At 43.0% G+C, this 21,469-nt stretch overlaps 1 protein-coding gene across 1 annotated transcript in view; it reads left to right on the top strand.

Annotated features, from left to right (window-relative positions):
* The window catches only part of rbm20 (RNA binding motif protein 20), a 256,536-nt gene that overhangs the window by 210,177 nt on the left and 24,890 nt on the right, over positions 1-21,469 (top strand). The window contains exons 10-11 of the mRNA XM_059948087.1: positions 16,137-16,235; positions 20,417-21,059. Of these exons, the coding sequence (XP_059804070.1) occupies positions 16,137-16,235; positions 20,417-21,059 (742 nt within the window). The remainder of the gene's footprint in view (positions 1-16,136; positions 16,236-20,416; positions 21,060-21,469) is intronic.

Raw genomic sequence — 21,469 nt, 5'->3', positions numbered from 1 at the left:
GACATCATTGTTATCAGTGAGGATACAGAACATCTCCAAAATCTTAAGGCAGTGTTGAAAGGATTAGATTATGGGCTCAGAGCACGATGCAACCAAATATCACTGTGGTCACACCACAAGAATTACACAAGTGTGCTGAGAAAATTGAAGCAGTGGTGGACATCCCAAGGCCAAAGAACGTGTCACAGTTGTCGTCCTTTTTAGGAGCTGTCAATTACCATAACAGGTTCCTGTCAAATCTGGTTACCTTGCTTCACTTTGAACTCATTACTACAGAACGAGAAGAAATGGCAATGGACAATTCAGTGCAAGGTGGCTTTCCAAAAGGAAGAGAAAATGATGACATCAGACATTGTACTCACACATTATGATCCACATCATCCAGTGAAGCTTGGCATGCACTGTTTGGGATGCCTAAAAGAAAGGCTGTCAAAGCCTCTTCCAGCATTCCCAGAGTCAACTCCTACAACCACCCAGAACCTGAGATTGTTTCATAGCCACATGTCTTTCCTTGTTGAAAGATGTTATCCTACTAGAGTATGAAATCCTCCACAGCAATTAAATCGCTATGGGAAATTTGAAATTTAATATGCTGTGGATATCCATATCATAGAAACATAGAAAACCTACAGCACAATTCAGGCCCTTTGGGCCACAAAGCTGTGCCTAACATGTCCTTACCTTAGAACTATCTAGGCTTACCCATAGCCCTCTATTTTTCTAAGCATCCAGGAGTCTCTTAAAAGACCCTATCGTATCCACCTCCACCACCGCCACTGGTAGCCCATTCCACGCACTCTGCGTAAAAAACTTACTTCTGACATCTCCTCTGTACCTACTTCCAAGCACCTTAAAACTATGCCCTCTTGTGCTAGCCATTTCAGCCCTGGGGAAAAGCCTCTGATCTATCCACATGATCAATGCCTCTCATCATTTTATACACCTCTGTCAGGTCACCTCTCATCCTCTGTCACTCCAAGGAGAAAAGGCCGAATTCACTCAACCTATTCTCATAAGGCATGATCCTCAATGCAGGCAACATCCTTGTAAATCTCCTCTGTGCTCTCTCTATGGCTTCCACATCCTTCCTGTAGTGAGGCGACCAGAACTGAGCACAGTACTCCAAGTGGGGTCTGACCAGGGTCCTATATAGCTGCAACATTACCTCTCGGCTCTTAAACTCATTCCCACCGTTGATGAAGGCCAATGCTCGGTATGCTTTCTTAACCACAGAGTCAACCTGTGTAGCAGCTTTAAGTGTCCTATGGACTCTGACCCCAAGATCCCTCTGATCTTTCACATTGCCAAGAGTCTTGCCATTAATGCTACATTCTGCCATCATATTTGACCTACCAAAATGAACCACTTTACACTTACCTGGGTTGAACTCCATCTGTCACTTCTCAGCCCAGTTTTGCATCCTATCAATGTCTCACTGTAACCTCTGACAGCCCTCCATACTATCCACAACATCCTCAACCTTTGTGTCATCAGCAAATTTACTAACACATCCCTCCACTTCCTCATCCAGATCATTTATAAAAAGAGTAGGGGACCCAGAACAGATCCCTGAGGCCCACCACTGTTGACCGACTTCCATGCAGAATATGACTCATCTACAACCACTTTGTGACTTTGGTGGGCAAGCCAGTTCTGGATCCATAAAGCAATGTCCCCTTGGATTCCATGCCTCCTGACTTTTTCAATAAGTCTTGCATGAGGTACCTTATCAAATGCCTTGCTGAAATCCATATACACTACATCTACTGCTCTTCCTTCATCAATGTGTCTAGTCACATCCTCAAAAAATTAAATCAGGCTCGTAAGGCACGACCTGCCCTTGACAAAGCCATACTGACTATTCCTAATCATATTATACCTCTCCAAATATTCATAAATTCTGCCTCTCAGGATCTTCTCCATTAACTTACCAACCACTGAAGTAAGATTCACTGGTCTATAATTTCCTGGGCTGTCTCACTCCCTTTCTTGAATAAGGGAACAACATCCGCAACCCTCCAATCCTTTGGAACCTCTCCCATCCTCACTGATGATGCTAAGATCATTGCCAGAGGCTCAGCAATCTCCTCCCTCGCTTCCCACAGTAGCCTGGGGTACATGCAGTCCGGTCCCGGCGATTTATCCAACTTGACGCTTTCCAAAAGCCCCAGCACATCCTCTTCCTTAATATCTACATGCTCAAGCTTTTCAGTCTGCTGAAAGTCATCCCTACAATTGCCAAGATCCTTTTCCATAGTGAATACTGAAACAAAGTATTCATTAAGTACCTCTGCCATCTCCTCCAGTTCCATACACACTTTTCCACTATCACACTTGATTGGTCCTATTCTAGAAACATTGAAACCTACAGCACGATACAGGCCCTTCAGCCCACAAAGCTGTGCCAAACATGTCCTTTCCTTAGAACTAACTAGGCTAAAAAGTGACATAGAATAAGAAGGCACATAAGATCACAAGAGATACAAAGTAGATAGCCATGTTCTTCAATCCAGGTAGCATCCTGGGTATACCTGTTCTGCAACCTCTATAAAGCTTCCACATTTTTCCTATAATGAGCTGAACAGAAATGAACACAGTACTCAAAGTGCGGCTGGTTACTGATTATTTCAGATCCCATGTTTGAGATATTGAAGTGAGCTACAGATTTGAAACCAGGCATTGGGCAAAATTGTTGGCAGGTACCATATGTAATTTTTTTGAAAGATCTCCTTCAAAACCTTTCCTTCAACGTCTTTTTATATCTGTCACTGTGTGATAAGTTTGTAGTTTAATTGATTGATAAGTTCAATTGAGGCTATCAAGCATGCTTTCTCCCATTTGATACTGCCGATTTGAGAGGCTGAGAGGTCAGTGGAGATGAAAGTGAGGAAAGCTAAGGAATTTCATTAAATGTCAGCACAGCAGTGTAGTTGTTAGCACAATGCTCTACAGTACCAGTGACCCAGGTTCAATTCGTGCCGCTGTCTGTAAGAAGTCTGTAGGTTCTCCCCATTTCTTTCAGAATATGATGGCAGAATATAGTATTAATGGTAAGACTCTTGGCAGTGTGGAAGATCAGAGGGATCTTGAGGTCCGAGTCCATAGGACGCTCAAAGCAGCTGCGCAGGTTAACTATGTAGTTAAGAAGGCGTATGGTGTATTGGCCTTCAATTGTGGTTGAATTTAGGAGCCGAGAGGTAATGTTGCAGCAATATAGGACCGTGGTCAGAATCCACTTGGAGTACCGTGCTCAGTTCTGGTCGCCCCACTACAGGAAGGATGTGGAAGCCATAGAAAGGGTGCAGGGGAGATTTACAAGGATGTTGCCTGGATTGGAGAGCATGCCTTATGAGAATAGGTTCAGTGAACTTGGCCTTTTCTCCTTGGAGCGACAGAGGATGAGAGGTGACCTGATAGAGGTGTACAAGATGATGAGAGGCATTGATCGTGTGGATGGTCAGAGGCTTTTTCCCAGGACTGAAATAGCTAACATGGGAGGGCACAGGTTTAAGGTGATTGGAAATAAGTACAGAGGAGATGTCAGGGGTAAGTTTTTTACTCAGAGAGTGGTGAATGCGTGGAATGGGCTGCTGGCAACGGTGGTGGAGGTGGATACGATAGGGTCTTTTAAGAGACTTTTAGATAGGTACATGGATCTTAGAAAAATAGAGAGCTATAGATAAGCCTAGTAATTTCTAAGGTTGGGACGTGTTCAGCACAACTTTGCAGGCCGAAGGGCCTGTATTGTGCTGTACGTTTTCTATGCTTCTATGCTCTGGTTTCCTCCCACAGTGCAAAGATGTAGCGATTGGTAGGATAATTAGTGATTGTCGATTAGGTGAAGTTGAAATTAGGGGTTGCTGGGCAACGCGGCTAAAAGGAGTAGACACTGTACCTCAACCATAAACAAAATATAATTTCATCTTATAGTCATAGAGTGCGAGCAAAAGTAGAACCTAAGTATGAGCTTGCTGCTATAGATGAAATAGGTGACAGTGCAAAGACACTTTAGAAAGGATCTTTGGTGCCTGATTTTCATTAATTGAAGTGCTGCCAGAGCAGTCAATACTATTTGGTAAATACAAAGCATGATTGAACAAGGTTGTTGTCAATGAGAAATGGCTATTTTGTGCTTGATATTATCTCTACTCAGAGTTGCAGACAAACTGCTGGAGGAAGAGATCATATTCTAGAACATAGAACATAGAACAATACAGCACAGTACAGGCCTTTCGGCCCACAATGTTGTGCTGACCCTTAAACCCTGCCTCCCATATAACCCCCACCTTTATATACCTGTCTAGTAGTCTCTTAAATTTCACTAGTGTATCTGCCTCCACCAGTGACTCAGGCAGTGCATTCCACACACCAACCACTCTCTGAGTAAAAAACCTTCCTCTAATATCCCCCTTGAACTTTCCACCCTTTACCTTACAGCCATATCTTCTTGTATTGAGCAGTGGTACCCTGGGGAAGAGGCACTGGCTGTCTGCTCTATCTATTGCTCTTAATATCTTGTATACCTCTATCAGGTCTCCTCTCATCCTCCTTCTCTCCACAAAGTAAAGCCCTAGCTCCCTTCTCTCACATCTTATCCTCTTGCTCTTCACATACTTAAGCTCCTTGCTACTAGCCTTATAATCTTCTAGATCTCTATCATTACCTAGTTTTTTGAACCTTTCGTAAGCTCTTCTTTTCTTCTTGACGAGATTCACAACAGCCTTTGTAGACAACGGTTCCTGTAACCTACCATCCATCCTTTTCCTGTCTCATTGGAACATATCTACACAGAACCCCACGCAAATATTCCCTGAACATTTGCCACATTTCTTCCATTCGTTTCCCCGAGAACATCTGTTTCCAATTGATGCTTCCAAGTTCCTGCCTGATAACCTCATATTTCCCCTTACTCCAATTAAACATTTCCCTGTCTTGTCTGTTCCTACCCCTCACCAGTGCTATGGTAGAGGAGATAGCATTGAGATCACTCTCTCCAAAATACTCTCCCACTCAGAGATCTGACCAGGTTCATTTCCGAATACCAGATCAAGTACAGTCTCTTCTCTTGAAGGCTTATCTACATATTGTGTAAAGAAACCTTTCTGAACACACCTAACAAACTCCACCCCATCTAAACCCCTCAGTCTTGGGAGATGCCAATCAATATTTGGGAAGTTAAAATCTCCCACCACAACAACCCTGTTATTATTACTGCTTTCCAGAATCTGTCTCCCTGTCTGCTCCTCGATGTCCCTGCTACTATTGGGTGGTCTATAAAAAACACCCAGTAGACTTATTCTTATTCCCTTTCCTATTCCTAACTTCCACCCACAGAGACTCCGTAGACAACCCCTCCATGACTTCCTCTTTTTCCGCAGCCGTGACACTATCTCTGATCGACAGTGCCATGCCCCCACCTCTTTTGCCCCCCCCTGTCCTTTCTGAAATATCTAAAGCCTGGCACTTGAAGTAGCCATTCCTGCCCCTGCACCATCCAAGTCTCTGTAATGGCCACAACATCATAGCTCCAAGTGCTGATCCACACTCTAAGCTCATCCACTTTATTCATAATACTCCTCGCATTAAAATAGACACATCTCAAACCATCAGACTAAGTGCGTCCCTTCTCTATCACCTGCCTATCCTCCCTCTTGCACTGTCTCCAGCTTTCTCTATTTGTGAGCCAACATTCCTTTCCTAAGACAGGTTCTCCTGGGCTCCTGTCTTTTTGTTTTCAATTGGTTTTATGTTTTGGAGTTACAAAATTTAATCATCATCATCATCTTCATTGTCGTCATCACCGTTCCGAAATAACAACCTAAATTCTGCAACTGCCAAATAACTGAAACTCTTGGTAATCTGAAATTAAGGGAGGAATGATGGAGTCACACAGCAGATCAGGCAGTCTATGGCCAGAGAAAGAGAGGTATAATTTCAGGTCAATATCCTTGCATCAAAATCAGTGGCAAAAAAGTAAGTTTTATGTTGCAGGGGGAGTGTGGGATGGAAAGATTAAAAGAATTGTCTGTAGTAGGATGCAGACTAAATTTGTCCCCAACACAAATACTGGTGTTGTCTAAGAGAGTATGATGATAAAAGAGAAAGATTAGTTTTCCCACCTGTGCATCAAAATGTATAGTGAAATGCGTTATTTGAGTCAAATCGAATCAGGGAGGATTGTGTTGGGCAATCCGCAAGTATCGCCATGCTTCCAGCACCAACATAGTATGTCCACAACGCACTAACCCTAACCGTACCTCTTGGAATAAGGGAGGAAACCCATGTGTTTGCTGTGTTGTCAAATATAATTGAAAGGAAAACAAGCAAGCTGTGTACATTTGCTTTTACTTTAATGAGCATGAATGTATCATTTGGGGACATGATGGATGTATCTATTTACATACTTTTACAAATAATCTCTTCAATTAAGCCACATACGCTGACATGGATTCCCCTTCTTTTTGATTCTGCTTATGAACTCGAAAGTGTTCTGCAATCAACATTAAAAACCCTTTATGTAATATATCATTATGTCAGACCCATCTCTTAAAGAGAACCCGAACTCAACGTCGCCCCCAGCACTGTGAGCTTATTGGAGCTCGGACGAGCCACCCGGTTCACATCTTGTGTTCCATGGGTGGAGGAACAACAGATGCCTCTGACTCATCCAGAGGTGTGTTGACATTCTTAGGATAATGTCATGATGCCAGGGGCATGGTAGCAGAATCCTCCAAAACTTGTGGGCCAGTATAAAGCAATCTACTGAAATACTGTACATTCAGGTTTACCCCTCCTATTCATGATAAAAGTCTTTTATCCCCATTCCAAAGAGTGGAATGGATCTAAGGAGATATTATGTGTATCATGGTGGACAAAAACAAATGAGGCAGAATGTATGTCAACAGAAACCCAAGAGTGTTGTACGCTGTGATGGGAGGTAGGAACAGTGAAAAGGAATTGAATTTACTGAGGAGGGTGGAATGTTGTTGAGAGGCTGACCAGGCAATCATGGTGTCAGTGATAAAATCACCTGGCACTCATAATGGCTGTCTGTACACCGATTCACCCATGGACTACTGCAGGTCCTCTTTTGGAACTGTTCTGAGCCCCAGCAGGACCCCCAGGAGAGGTTCATGCCAACATTCATCTGTCGGGGAAGCCCTCAGAGCAGCCATTGAGGAGTGGTGAAACTGCCCACGTAGGCCATTGGACTCTGGGTGATGCACCGTGGTGTGGTGTAGCCTAACGCTGAGGCTCTGGGCCATCGCAGCCCAGAGATCTGGTGTGAATTTGGGATTGCAGTTGGGTGAAATATAAGACCATAAGACATAGGAGCAGAACTAGGCTAACTGGCCCATCGCGTCTGCTCCGCCATTCAATCATGGCTGATCCTTTTTTTCTCCTCCTCAACCCCATTTCCCAGCCTTCTCCACATAACCTTTTATGCCATGTCCAACCTATCAATCTTTGCCTTAAATACACCCAACGACCTGGCCTCCGTAGCTGCAAATTCTCCACCATTTGGCTAAAGAAATTTCTCCGCATCTCTGTTTTGAAAGGGCGCTCCTCTATCCTGAGGCTGTGCCCTTTTGTCCTAGATCTCCTATCATGGGAAACATCTTTTCCACATCTACTCTGTCTAGGCCTTTCAACATTTGAAAGGTTTCAATGAGATCCACCCCCCCCCCCCACCCTGCCCCCATCCTTCTGAATTCCAGCAAGTACGAACCCAGAGCCATCAAATGTTCCTCGTATGATAGCCCTTTCATTCCTGCAATCATCCTTATGAACCTCCTCTGGACCCTCTCCAATGCCAGCACATCTTTTCTAAGATGAGGGGCCCAAAATGGTTCACAGTACTCAGGGTGAGGCCTCACCAATGCCTTATAAAGCCTTAGCATCACATCCTTGCTCTTGTATTCTAGACCTCTTGAAATGAATGCTAACATGGCATTTGCCTTCCTCACCACTGCAAGTTAACCTTCAGGGTGTTCTGCACAAGAACTCCCAAATCTCTCTACATTTCAGATTCCTGGATTTTCTCCCCATTTAGAAAATAGTCTGCACATTTATTTCTACTACCAAAGAGCATGACCATGCATTTTCCAACATTGTATTTCATTAACCACTCTCTTGCCCATTCTCCTAATCTGTCTAAGTCCTTCTGCATCCTATCTGTTTCCTCAACACTACCTGCCCCTCCACCAATCTTTGTATCATCTGAAAACCTGGCAACAAAGTCATCTATTCCATCATCTAAATCGTTTATATACAGCATAAAAAGAAGTGGTCTCAACACCGACCCCTGCATAACATCGCTAGTCACTGGCAGCCACCCAGAAAAGGATCCTTTTATTCTCATTCACTGCCTCCTACCAATCAGCCAATGCTCTAACCATGCTGGTAACTTTCCTATAATACAATGGGCTCTTAACTTGGTAAGCAGCCTCATGTGTGGCACCTTGTTAAAGGCCTTCCGAAAATCCAAATATACAACATCCACTGCATCCCCTTTATCTATCCTACTTGTAATTTTCCCAGAGAATTCCAACAGGTTCATCAGGTAAGATTTTTCATGAAGGAAACTATGTTGACTTTGTACTATCTTGTCCTGCATCAACAAGTACTCCATCAACTCGTCCTTAACAATTGACTCCAACATCTACCCAACTACTGAGGTCAGACTAACTGGTCTATAATTTCCTTCCTGTTGCCTTCTTAAAAAGTGGAGTAACATTTGAATTTTCCAGTCCTCTGGCATCATGCCAGAATCCAATGATTTTTGAAAGATAAATTCTAATGCCTCTACAATCTCTAATTCCACCTCTTTCAGAACCCCAGGGTGCAGTTCTTCTGGTCCGGGTGACTTATGTACCTTTAGGTCTTTCAGCTTTTTGAGCATCTTCTCTCTTGTAACAGTAACTGCACCCACTTCTCTCCCTTCACACACTACAACATCAGCCATACTGTTAGTCCATAGTGAAGACTGATGCAAAATACTCATTTAGTTCATCAGCCATCTCCTTGTCCCCCGTTATTATTTCTCCTGCCTCATTTTCTAGTGGTCCTATATCCACTCTCATTTCTCTTTTATTTTTAACATACTTGAAAAAACTTTTACTGTCCACTTTGATATTATTTGCTAGCTTACTTTCATATTTCATCTGTACCCTTATTAATGATCTTTGTAGTTGCTCTCTCTGTAGGTTTTTAAAATCTTCCCAATCCTCTATCTTCCCACTAGCTTTTGCTTTGTTGTAAGCCAATTCTTTTGTTTTTACAATAGCTTTGACTTCTCTTGTCAGCCACAGTTGTACTATTTCACCATTTAAGTATTTCTTCATTTTTGGAATTCACATGTCCTGCACCTTCCTTATTTTTCTCAGAAACACACACCATTTCTGCTCTGCTGACACCTTCCAATTTACTTCGGCCAACTCCTCTCTCATGCCACTGTAATTTCCCTTACTCCACTGAAATACTGCTACATCAGACTTCACTTTCTCCCTATCAAATTGCAAGTTGAACACAATTATATTGAAATATCAGATAAGGTGCCAGGTGCTGATGAATGCCCAAGCAACATCTGCGGCCGACATTGATGCTAGGTGAAGGACCTCTGGTCACCTGGTGGCACAGTCCACCATGGCCAGAGACTGTGAGAAGGGGGAAGCAGACCAACAAAATCCACATTGACATGGTCAAACCATTGCTCAGAAACCTCAAAAGGTGCCAATGGTGCCCAAACACGACAGTTAATTTTTGCCTGCTGGCACTCCATGCAGGCTGCAGTCCAATCATGCCTGTCCTTTCTAAGGCCTTGCCACATCAACTTTAATGCAACTAGTTTCCATGAGGCCTTCTGGCCCGGATGTGAAAGGCTATGTATGGAGATCAAAACAGACTGCCTTTAGTTTGCGGGCACTACAGGGTTGAGACATTGCACAGGAAAAAAAACTACAGCTTCCCTGAACTTAATGTAAGCCAACCTCAGGACCATGGCCGCTGTTCGGTAAGCTTGAATCTCTAGGTCAGTAGCGGAGTCAGCTGCCATTCTGGCATAGTCAGCCCCTCTGTGTACGGATTCAACGGCTGGCTATGAGAGGCAACCAGCCACGAGAGTACTTTTCCCATTGATATGTTGTATAGGGTTGTATTGGAAAGAGCTCCTTTGGTATCAGCAAATGCCCCAATCATGTCCACTGCCCAGTCAAGCACTTGATCAGCACATTATACAGGGGAAGCATCAAGTCAGCAGCTCATGGAATGAAATCCAGCATACCTAATACTCCTGTAGTTTTTTAGTAGGTGGGAAATCCATAATGCGGCTGCTTTTGATGAGAGGTGGAGAAGTGATGGCTGAGCAAGTCAATGGATGACAACCCAAACTGGCACTTAGCAAGATTAATAATCAACCTGTCTTAACTCAAGCACTGAAAAAGTGCGCAGAAATGAGATATGTATCCAGATTTGGATACACTGGCGAGAAGTTCGTCATCCAGGTAAACAAAAAGAAAATTTAGGTTTTTAATACAGAGTCTATAAGCCGTGGGAAAGTCTGTGCTGCATTTTTCCGCCCAATGGGTTATCACTGCGATTTTGGGAATATCCTCCGAGCACACAGGCACCTGTTGGTAGCCCCTAACTAGATTGACTAGAAAAAAATTAACTTTCTGGTTAAACGGGCTGAAAAGTCTTGGATGTGTGGAACCAGGTGATGATCGGGTGGGGTGGGGGAGGGGTGTGGTGGCTTCAATAAAGCATCAGTAATCGCCACGTGAGCAGCAACCACCATTGAATTTAGGGACCATATGGAGGGGTGAAGCCCAGGGGCTATTAGACCAGCGTACACTGTCTTTCCGTGTCGACAAACTCAGCCTTCGCGCTTACTAGCTTTTCCGGTTCCAGTTTATAACCATATAACCATATAACAATCACAGCACGGAAACAGGCCATCTTGGCCCTCCTAGTCCGTGCCGAACCCTTAATCTCACCTAGTCCCACCTACCCGCACTCAGCCCATAACCCATATGTGAACAGGCATGGACAGGCATGTGAGCCAGTTGTGGAAATGTGGTGCTCGACCCCATGTTTTGTAACTGTGGTGGAGAATATGGGCTTGCTGAGGTTTGAAAATCACCCAGTACTCTAGTAAACTCACATGCGGTGGTGTATGTGGTTGACATTGTGGGAACTTACTGGGGGAGCAGGGTAACAACCCAAAGTCCTTGACATTCACAAGCTGGCAGTTCTAAGGATCAACTAACAGTCCTTGGGCACACAGGAAATCTGCACTGACCAGAGGTCTGGCCACTCTAGCCAGGATGAAGTCCCATGTGTAATGTCGCCCACTGAAGCAGAGCATCACCCATTGGGTCCTGTAAGTCTGGATCATGCTGCCATTGGCAGCCTCTGGTGAGGACTTGTCGCTCTTGCTTTCTCATCAATAGGTGATGCCGTCAGCACACTCACTTGAGCTCCTGTCACACAGGAAGAGTTGCCCTGAAAGGGTGTCTGTAATGAACAGTAGATGACCCGGGCAGCTGGAACCCACGGTGTTCTCAGACCTCTGATGTCCGATGTGCTGGCACTGTTGAAGCTACAAGGCAGTTGGCAATTCCTAGCATTTGTACCAAAGTGAGCATGGTAAAAACACGAACCCGGTGTCATTTGTTTTGCAGCCTCAGGAGTCCTTATGTTGGGGGCCTTGCTGACTGGGCTTATTGAGGTAGAGAAAGGAGGTGCAATAATGCACTGCTGCCCAGCTGAGTGTGGACTATCAGCCATTTTAGCAAGCTCCCTATCGTCCATCACGGGAGCATTAGCGAGGGCTATGTGAACTTGATCAGGCATTTGCTGCATGAAGTTTATGACTCCAAGTACAAGGACACCACAATAGTTGGTGCAATGCTAGTACAGGTCGTCAGAGTTCAGAGACCAATCCCAGCATTCTCTGAAAGGAGTTTCTACACCCGCCCTGAGGAATACATTCATTTCTCCTATAGTCCAAGGATGTCCTGGTTAGTTGGTTAATTGGTCATTGTAAATTTTCCTGTGTGGGTTGCTGGCTGCACAGTTCCAGGTATCAGACTGGCCTAAGCTGTGCTGAATCTCTAAATTAAAAACAAAAATTACATACCATTCTCCTGGCAGTGAATTAAAAAAATCAGTCACTGTTGTCTTTTATTTTTCTGGTAAAGTCCCATTTGTGGTGGGTTTCCAAGGATGTAGTGTATATACAATGATCTCTGCAAATTCATCAAATGAAGGCATTCTCAACCCTGGGGATAGATACATTTGCATTGTTGTTCAGTAGGGGCTGTGATGATCATTGGATACTGTCATTTTAACAACAGATGTTGCAAAAATGGATCTGGACTGTATTTATATTTATTGGATTGTTTAATGTAACATCTTCAATGGTTCTCCATTCCTTCTCATCAGATAAATGAATCAAGTGCAAACACCACATGAATATAATACATTTAAAATGCTCTGAATATTTTTCTTAACCTCATATACCTGCAAGTTGTAAAAATGAGACGAGAAGAATAGTTTGGAATAACAGTATTTACCCTTTCTTCTAGTATTTGCTTTAATGTTTTCCAAAGACAGATTCTTATGTAAAATATTTTGATATTTCTAGTCATGTGCCCATGTGGGTGGCAACAGGGAAATGGAAACAGTTGTTCTTTCAGGCTCTCTGATCTAAAATAGTGTCATTAGGTGAAACAAAACTCATCTTTCAGTTCCCCAATAATGCCCTATAGACACAGCTTCAGTGGTGCATTGTTTTTGTTCCACTTCCACTTCCTCAGTCAGTCTGAGCCACTTTATCTGATTAGAATCAAAGCAGAGCTGCCACAAAGCTCATTTTATGCAGTGGAGACTCCTCAATTAATGAAATACTTGCATTTATTGAGAACCTTCTGATATTCAAGAGCACTTTAGAATTAAATAATTAATTTTGAAGCGTAATGTACAAATTTCAGCAGCCAATATTCACATAGCAAAACTCCCAAAAGATCATCTTGGTGTACAATATGAAAAGTGGACAGCCAGAGTCTTTGTCCCGGGTGGTAATGCACAACATGAGGAGCTGTAATCTTAAGAAGACTGGAGCAAAGTATAGAGGGGATGGCAGAGGTAGGTTTGGGTTTTCTCACACAGAGATGATGGGTGTGAGGAACGTGCTGCCAGGGAAGGTGGTACAGGCAGTTACTTTAAGAGACATTTAAGAGATCCTTAGATTAGCACATAGAGGAAAGAAAAATGGAGGGTTATGTGAGAGGGAAGGATTAGTTTGACCCCAGAGTAGATTAAATGGTCAGCACAACATCATGGGCAGAAGGTCCTTGTACAGGGCTGCACTGTTCTATTTATTTTTAAAGTTCTGTTATTCCATTTAATATCGGAGAATGATACAACATACATCATGAAATTTTTGTTCTTCACAGACATCCATGAAAACAGAGGATTGCTCTAAAGAATGAGTGTTAAAATATTAGAACCCCAAAGCCCCCCACACACAAGCATTAGCAAAGCATCGACCGTCCCCCCACCCACCATTTCTGCAAAAAGCATCACCCTCCACAAACCAAGCAAGCAATAGCAAAGCCCCCGATAAAGACTATGAGATGCAGTACAACAAAATGCTCTCTCTCCCTCTCCCCACCCCATTAAAGGGAAAAAAGAGGTGCCCCCTTTCACAGTGAGAGGGGAGACTTAACAAAACAATTCATTGATTTACAGTACTAAAAGTCTGTCATGCTGCTTTTTGTTCCAAGTTCTCCTGTCAGAGAATCAGCAACAACAGAGAACATGATTCACCAAGTGCAGAGCTCGCAACAGCGGATCTGCTGTTTCTGATGTTCCAATATCTCCCACGATGGGAGGCAGATTTTGGAAAGGTGCAAAAATAACAGGGCTGTTATCATGGGTGACTTTAACTTCCCCAGTATAGATTGGCACTTGTTTAGTTCCAAGGGTTTAGATGGGGCAGAGTTTGTTAAGTGTGTCCAGGATGGATTCCTGTCACAGTATGTTTACAGGCCGACTAGAGGGAATGCCATAATGGATCTAGTATTAGGTAACGAACCGGGTCAGGTCACAGATCTCTCAGTGGGTGAGCATCTGGGGGACAGTGATCACCGCTCCCTGACCTTTAGCATTATCATGGAAAAGGATAGAATCAGAGAGGACAGGAAAATTTTTAATTGGGGAAGGGCAAATTATGAGGCTATAAGGCTGGAACTTGCGGGTGTGAATTGGGATGATGTTTTTGCAGGAAAATGTACTATGTACATGTGGTCGATGTTTAAGGATCTTCTGCAGGATGTTAGGGATAAATTTGTCCCGGTGAGGAAGATAAAGAATAGTAGGATAAAGGAACCATGGGTGACAAGTGAAGTGGAAAATCTAGTCAGGTGGAAGAAGGCAGCATACATCAGATGCAAGAAAGGAGCTTAAGAAGGGTCTGAGAAGAGCAAGAAGGGGGCATGAGGCCTTGGCGAGTAGGGCAAAGGAAAACCCCAAGGCATTCTTCAATTATGTGAAGAACAAAAGGATGACAGGAGTAAAGGTAGGACCGATTAGAGATAAAAGTGGGAAGATGTGCCTGGAGGCTGTGGAAGTGAGCGAGGTCCTCAATGAATACTTCTCTTCGGTATTCACCAATGAGAGGGAACTTGATGACGGTGAGGACAATATGAGTGAGGTTGATGTTCTGGAGCATGTTGATATTAAGGGAGAGGAGGAGTTGGAGTTGTTGAAATACATTAGGATGAATAAGACCCTGGGGCCTGACAGCATATTCCCCAGGCTGCTCCACGAGGCGAGGGAAGAGGCCTCTGGCTAGGATCTTTATGTCCTCATTGTCCACAGGAATGGTACCGGAGGATTGGAGGGAGGCGAATGTTGTCCCCTTGTTCAAAAAGGGTAGTAGGGATAGTCCGGGTAGTTATAGACCAGTGAGCCTTACGTCTGTGGGGGGAGAGCTGTTGGAAAAGATTCTTAGAGATAGGATCTATGGGCATTTAGAGAACCATGGTCTGATCAGGGACAGACAGCATGGTTTTGTGAAGGGCAGATCATGCCTAACAAGCCTGATAGAGTTCTTTGAGGAGGTGACCAGGCATATAGATGAAGGTAGTGCAGTGGATGTGATCTACATGGATTTTAGTAAGGCATTTGACAAAGTTCCACATGGTAGGTTTATTCAGAAAGTCAGAAGGCATGGGATCCAGGGAAGTTTGGCCAGGAGGATTCAGAATTGGCTTGCCTGCAGAAGGCAGAGGGTTGTGGTGGAGGAAGTACATTCAGATTGGAGGGTTGTGACTAGTGGTGTCCCACAAGCATCTGTTCTGGGACCTCTACTTTTCATGATTTTTATTAACGACCTGGATGTGGGGGTAGAAGGGTGGGTTTTCAAGTTTGCAGATGACACAAAGGGTGATGGTGTTGTAGATAGTGTAGAGGATTGTCAAAGATTGCAGAGAGACATTGATAGGATGCAGAAGTGGGCTGAGCAGTGGCAGATGGAGTTCAACCCGAAGAAGTGTGAGGTGGTACACTTTGGAAGGACGAAGTCCAAGGGAGAGTACAAAGTAAATGGCAGGATACTTGGTAGTGTCGAGGAGCAGAGGGATCTGGCGGTACATGTCCACAGATCCCTGAAAGTTGCCTCACAGGTAGATAGGGTAGTTAAGAAAGCTTATGGGGTGTTAACTTTCATAAGTCAATTCATAGAGTTTAAGAGATGCGATGTAATGATGCAGCTCTATAAAACTCTAGTTAGGCTACACTTGGAGTACTGTCTCCAGTTCTGGTCGCCTCACTATAGCAAGGATGTTTGTTTACTTATGATTCTTCTTTATTAGTGATGTTTGAGGGCCAGAGTTCCAGAGACCTTTTTCACAATCATGCCATTGGATCTCTTACACTCCTGAGTAAACATCTCCAACATCTCTTTCAGCATTGCAATCTGGTGTCCGCCAGAATGTGAAGTGAAATTTGAAACTAGAACCTTCTGCCTGAGGCTAGATGTCTAACTCTGAGCCCCAGATAATTTTACATTGTACTTTATTGCTGCTCAAGACAGGTTCAATGTTGCAAACTCATTCTTGCTGCGATTGCAGGTCGATGAAGAAAATAGTCAATGTTCTTCGAAAAAACGTTCATCTCCCAGGAGCAGTAGGCTTCCAGAACCAGAGACAGAAAGAAGCACAAAGGAACAGGTACAATCTGGTGATCACTTCAATATTTAGATGTAGCATTCAGAAGTGATTGTTTGGAACTCTGCTATAAGATGTCATTGGGCATAAGCATTTGATTCCCCATGTGATATTTCTTGATTTAGATTAGGAAGAAATGCATGTGTCTTGGGCCATCAATATTTGAGGAAATTAGAGGCCAAGTAGATGAGGCTGGCGTTGTGATGCAAATGAAACTTAAAAGGATGTGGGCAAGTACTGGTTTGTTTATCTTCTTGCTCAAGAAAGAGATGTGGAGTGGAACATTAAAAGCTAGGGAACATAACATGGAGCAAAGTTCTTGATCAAATTCCTAATGCAAGGCAATGTCCTGATCAACTTCATGAAAGGGTCCGTTCATTGCTCCTGGATGTGCTGTGTCATATAGGCGGCATTTGTTAAATATAGAATATTTATGATCACAGAGTTACATATGAGCATGCTGTTAGTTATATTAACCACTAGGGAGGGTATCCAGCTTTGGGGGAATCATCTTTTTGCATAATCAGCATAAATATGAATAAAATGCATATTCTGTTTACTGTCTAATTAATGTAAAATCATCAAATAAGTATAAAAATTATTTGCTTTTACTAGCTCATATTTTACAAAAGCCTGAAATCATCTCTTCACACCACCATGTCCGTGCTGATCTTTTTGCCCATCTACATTGTTTACTATTTGCCTACATAAGGTCCGTATCTGATTCCACCACCTCCTTTGGTGACAAGTTCTGGATCTCAGCAACTCTCTGTGTCAAATCCCCTTTAAAACTTCTTCCTCTAGAACCTATGCCTTCTTATTTTGGATATCTACACCATGAGGAAAATATTCTATCTACCTTATCTATGAATCATAATTTTATACACCTCTATGAGATCACACCCCATCATCCTTAAATCTATTGAAAACCAGCTGAGCCTACTCAATCTCTCCCCATAATTAGAGTCCTCCAACTCAGGCAACATTCTGGTGAATCTCCAGTGCACTCTTCTGTGCAACTATATCCTTTCTATCATGTGGAGATTAGCAGTGTACACATTACTCAAAATGCAGTCTGACCAGTATTTTGCAAAGTTGCAAAATAACTTCACAACTTCTGTAAGTACCAGGAGTTCTATATACCATGAGTTCCCCAATCTGGGATCCACAGAGTCCTTACTTAATGGTATTGGCCCACGGCAGTAAAAAGGTTGGGAACCACTGGTTGACCAATGAAGACAAGTAAGTCATGTACCTTCTTCACTATCCTACTACCTACATTTTCAGGAACTATGATTCTGTTCAACTATATTCCTTAGCAACTACTATTTGCTGTAAAGGTATATCCCCTTTGACTTCCCAAAATGCATCAACTCACAACTGTTGGGATTAAATTCCATCTGTCAATGTTCTGCTTAACTTTCCATCTAATCTATATCCTTCAGAAGCCTTAGAAAAAACCATATGTGTGATGATAAAACCATAAAACATAGGAGAAGAATTAGTCTATTTGGCCCATCAGGTCTGCTCTGCCATTCTATCATGGCTGATTTATTATCCCTCTCATCCCCATTCTCCTGCCTTCTCCCCATAACCTTTGTCACCTTAATTAATCAAGAACCTATCAACCTCCATCTTAAATAGACCCAGTGAACTGGTCTGCACAGGTATCTGTGTCAATGAGTTCCACAGATTCACCACCCTCTGGCTAAACAAATTCCTTCTCATCTCTGTTCTAAATGGATGACCCTAAATTCTGAGGTTGTACCCTTTGGTCCTAGACTCATGCACTATAGGAAACATTCTCTCCACACACACTCTCTCTAGCCCTTTCAATATTCGAAAGGTTTCAATGAGATCCCCTCTCATTCTTCTAATCTCCAGTGAGTACCGACCCAGAGCTATCAAACCGTTCCTCATATATTAACCTTTTCATTCCTGGGATCATTCTTGCAAATTTCCTCTGGACCCTCTCCAATGCCAGCATATCCTTTCTTGGATAAGGGCCCCAAAACTGCTCACAATACTCCAAGTGGTCTGATCGATGCCTTAAAAAAGCCTCAGCATTACAGCTTTGATTTTATATCCTAGTCCTCTCAAAATGAATACTAAGATTGCATTTGCCTTCCTCAGCACCGACTCAAGCTGCCAGTTAAACTTTAGGGAACACTGTACGAGGACTCCCAAGTCCCCTTACACATCTGATTTTTAAATTTTCTACCCACTTAGAAAATAGTCTATGCCTTTATTCCTTCCACCAAAGTGTATGAGCATGCATTTCTCTACACTGTAGTCCATCTGCCACTTCTTTGCTCTTTCTCCCAATCTGTCCATGTCCTTCTGCAGACACCCCGCTTCCTCTACGCTATCTGCCTCTCCACCTATCTTTGCATTATCCGACTACATTACCATCTTTTGCATCGTCTGTATAGATACACATCCAAGTCATTAATATATATCATAAACTAAAGGGTCCCAGTGCCAATCCCAGGATTCAATCAGAATAACAGTTTTTGTATCCACTGCCTCCTATCAGCAAGACAATTTGGGATCTCCTAAATCAACTTCTGAGTTGAGAGTTAGGGGGCAAAAGTTTAAGGATAACACAAGGGGGAATTTCTTTACTCAGAGAGTGGTAGCTGTGTGGAACGAGCTTCCAGTAGAAGTGGTAGAGGCAGGTTTGGTATTGTCATTTAAAGTAAAATTGGATAGGTATATGGACAGGAAAGGAATGGAGGGTTATGGGCTGAGTACGGTCAGTGGGATTAGGTGAGAGTAAGCGTTCAGCATGGACTGGAAGGGCTGAGATGGCCTGTTTCTGTGCTGTAATTGTTATATGGTTATATAACTTGCCTTGAATCCCAGTTGCCTTAAACTGGTGGACCAGTCTCAAATGTGGGGACTGTCAAATGCCTTACTAAAAGCCCACTATACCTTCACCTATCTCCTCAAAATAGCAACCAACATAGTCAGGCAGGAATTCCTCCACACAGAGGTATTCTGATTAACCCTGATCAACCACCGCCTTTTCAATATATACATAAATCCTGTTTCTTTGGATTTTCTGCAATAATTTCCCTTCCAGGTAACAGGTTCATTGGCCTGTAGTAGCCTGGCTTATCCTTGATACCTTTCTAAATATTGAGAATAATATTAGCTTTCTCTCCAGTCTTCTGCAAACCCCTTAGACTAACAAAGGAGCAAAAAATCTCTGTCAATGCCCCAGCCATCTTTTCCCTTGCTTCCCATAGAAATTGGGATAGATTTCAACCAACTCCGAGGCACCCCGTAACAGCTAAATGTCCTCCTTCTTAATATTGACCAGACCAAATTATGTATGTACTCTTCCCTGAATTTGGATCCTTCCAGGTACTTCTCCTTGGTGAATTAATTTTGGACAACTTCAACTGGCTTCACACATAGATTGCCCCTATGGTCACAAGAGAATTCATCCTTTTCCTGGCTATCCTATTGCTGCTGATATGCTTATAGATTGTTAGGGATTCCTTAAAATCTTACTTGCTAAATCTACTTCATAACCCCATTTTGCCCTCCTTATTCTTTCTAAAGTACTTAATGACACACTCTACAGTGTATTTCTCAAGAGTTCCATTATATTGCCATCTTTTCCTTTGTCCCTGTTGGCTCTATACTCTTACTCTCTTTAAGACACTCCTAGTTGCAGTTGTTTTATCTAAACATCTGCTCCTAGTCTACTTTCACCAAGTTCATTCTTATGCTATTGAAATACCCCAATTCAAAACCCTAACTTGAGAGCAAAACCTTTTCACAATCATGTTGAAACTTAGAGTTATGGTCACTGTTTCTAATGTGTTCGTTGCCACATTTCCACCATTTGCCCAGCTTCTTTTCCTAAGTTATCGCCACCTTCTGATCTGTTCCATTCCATTGTTTTCCATGAATCATGGGTTTGACATTAATAGCTCCACAGATCTTCTGCTAGACCTCCTTCAAGGTCATACAGAATGAGAATATCAAATTATTTATCAGTCTGAGGGAGTACCAACCCCCACCCTTCACAGAGAAGTGCTGAATATAACTATGATCAGGAACTCATTGCAGAGCAATGGACATTGTTCTCAACCTGCTATCTTTTAGTTCTCCTATATGACATGCTACCTGGCATGATGTTTAATGATTTTTATGTCAAAATTTGCAAACAGAGCACATCTGAGAGTGGAAGTGAGACTGAAGGTGATGCATGGTATTCTGGCAGCTTGGAGGAGTTTGTCACTGTGGATGAGGTGGGAGGAGAGGAAGAACATTTGATGGAGGTCCAACAGGAGGCTGCTGAGATCCAGGAGAGTGAGCATATTCAAACTGAACAGGATGGGGAAATGGAAGCGAGTATTGATAACCTAATAGTAAAAGAGACAGTTATTGACTGCGGACATCCCAGTGAAAACCTTCAGAACTCTTCACCTCGAGATCCAAAATCAATGAGTCCAACCCTTTCTCCAGGGAGTGATCGTCTCAACATGGAATCTGAGAACCATTCAGAATTAGTGTCTAATTCAATGAATGAAATGCAACAGATTGCTGACAAAGAACTGCAGCGGCCTGTGGATTATCAAAGCTGTGAGACGGGCAAATTGTTGACTGAAAATGAATCCATTGACCAACTAGATGCAGAAAATCAGTGCAGACCTACTGAGTCGTGTGAAAATGATGTGAATCAACAACAGGAACATTCTTCAAGTGAAGGGGCAGAACCTCCAAGAACAGAACAAGCATTGGCAAGCATCAGTATCAGAAGTCCAGAAACAACTGAAATCAAGAAACAGTATCCAGAAGGAATCAGTGGAGGTACATGATGCTAATTGCTTCTCTTAAAATTTTACAGTCATAGACTCATAGAGCACTACAGCACAGAAACAGTTCCTTCAGCCCATATAGTCCATCCTGGTCTATTATTCTATCTAGTCCCAATTACCTGCACCTGTACCACAGCCCTCTATACCCCTCCCATCCACGTACTTGTCCAAATTTTACTTAAATGTTGAAATCAATACTGCATCCATCACTTACACTGGCAGCTTGTTTCACACTCTCACCAACCTCTGAGTGAAGAAGCTTTCCCCCTTAACCTATAACCTCTAGTTCTTGTCTCAAACCAAGTCAGTGGCGTTAATGTCCTCCGACAAGAACTATTAAGATGGGAAATAGCTTCCTCCCCCAGACCATAAAAACTACTGAACTCCTGCCACAACCCAGGA

The sequence above is a fragment of the Hypanus sabinus genome, chromosome 22 (genome assembly GCF_030144855.1).
Source record: "Hypanus sabinus isolate sHypSab1 chromosome 22, sHypSab1.hap1, whole genome shotgun sequence".
NCBI classification, from domain to species: domain Eukaryota; kingdom Metazoa; phylum Chordata; class Chondrichthyes; order Myliobatiformes; family Dasyatidae; genus Hypanus; species Hypanus sabinus.
The sequence above is the reverse complement of the archived record's forward strand: the minus strand, read 5'-3'. Positions and strand labels throughout refer to the sequence as shown.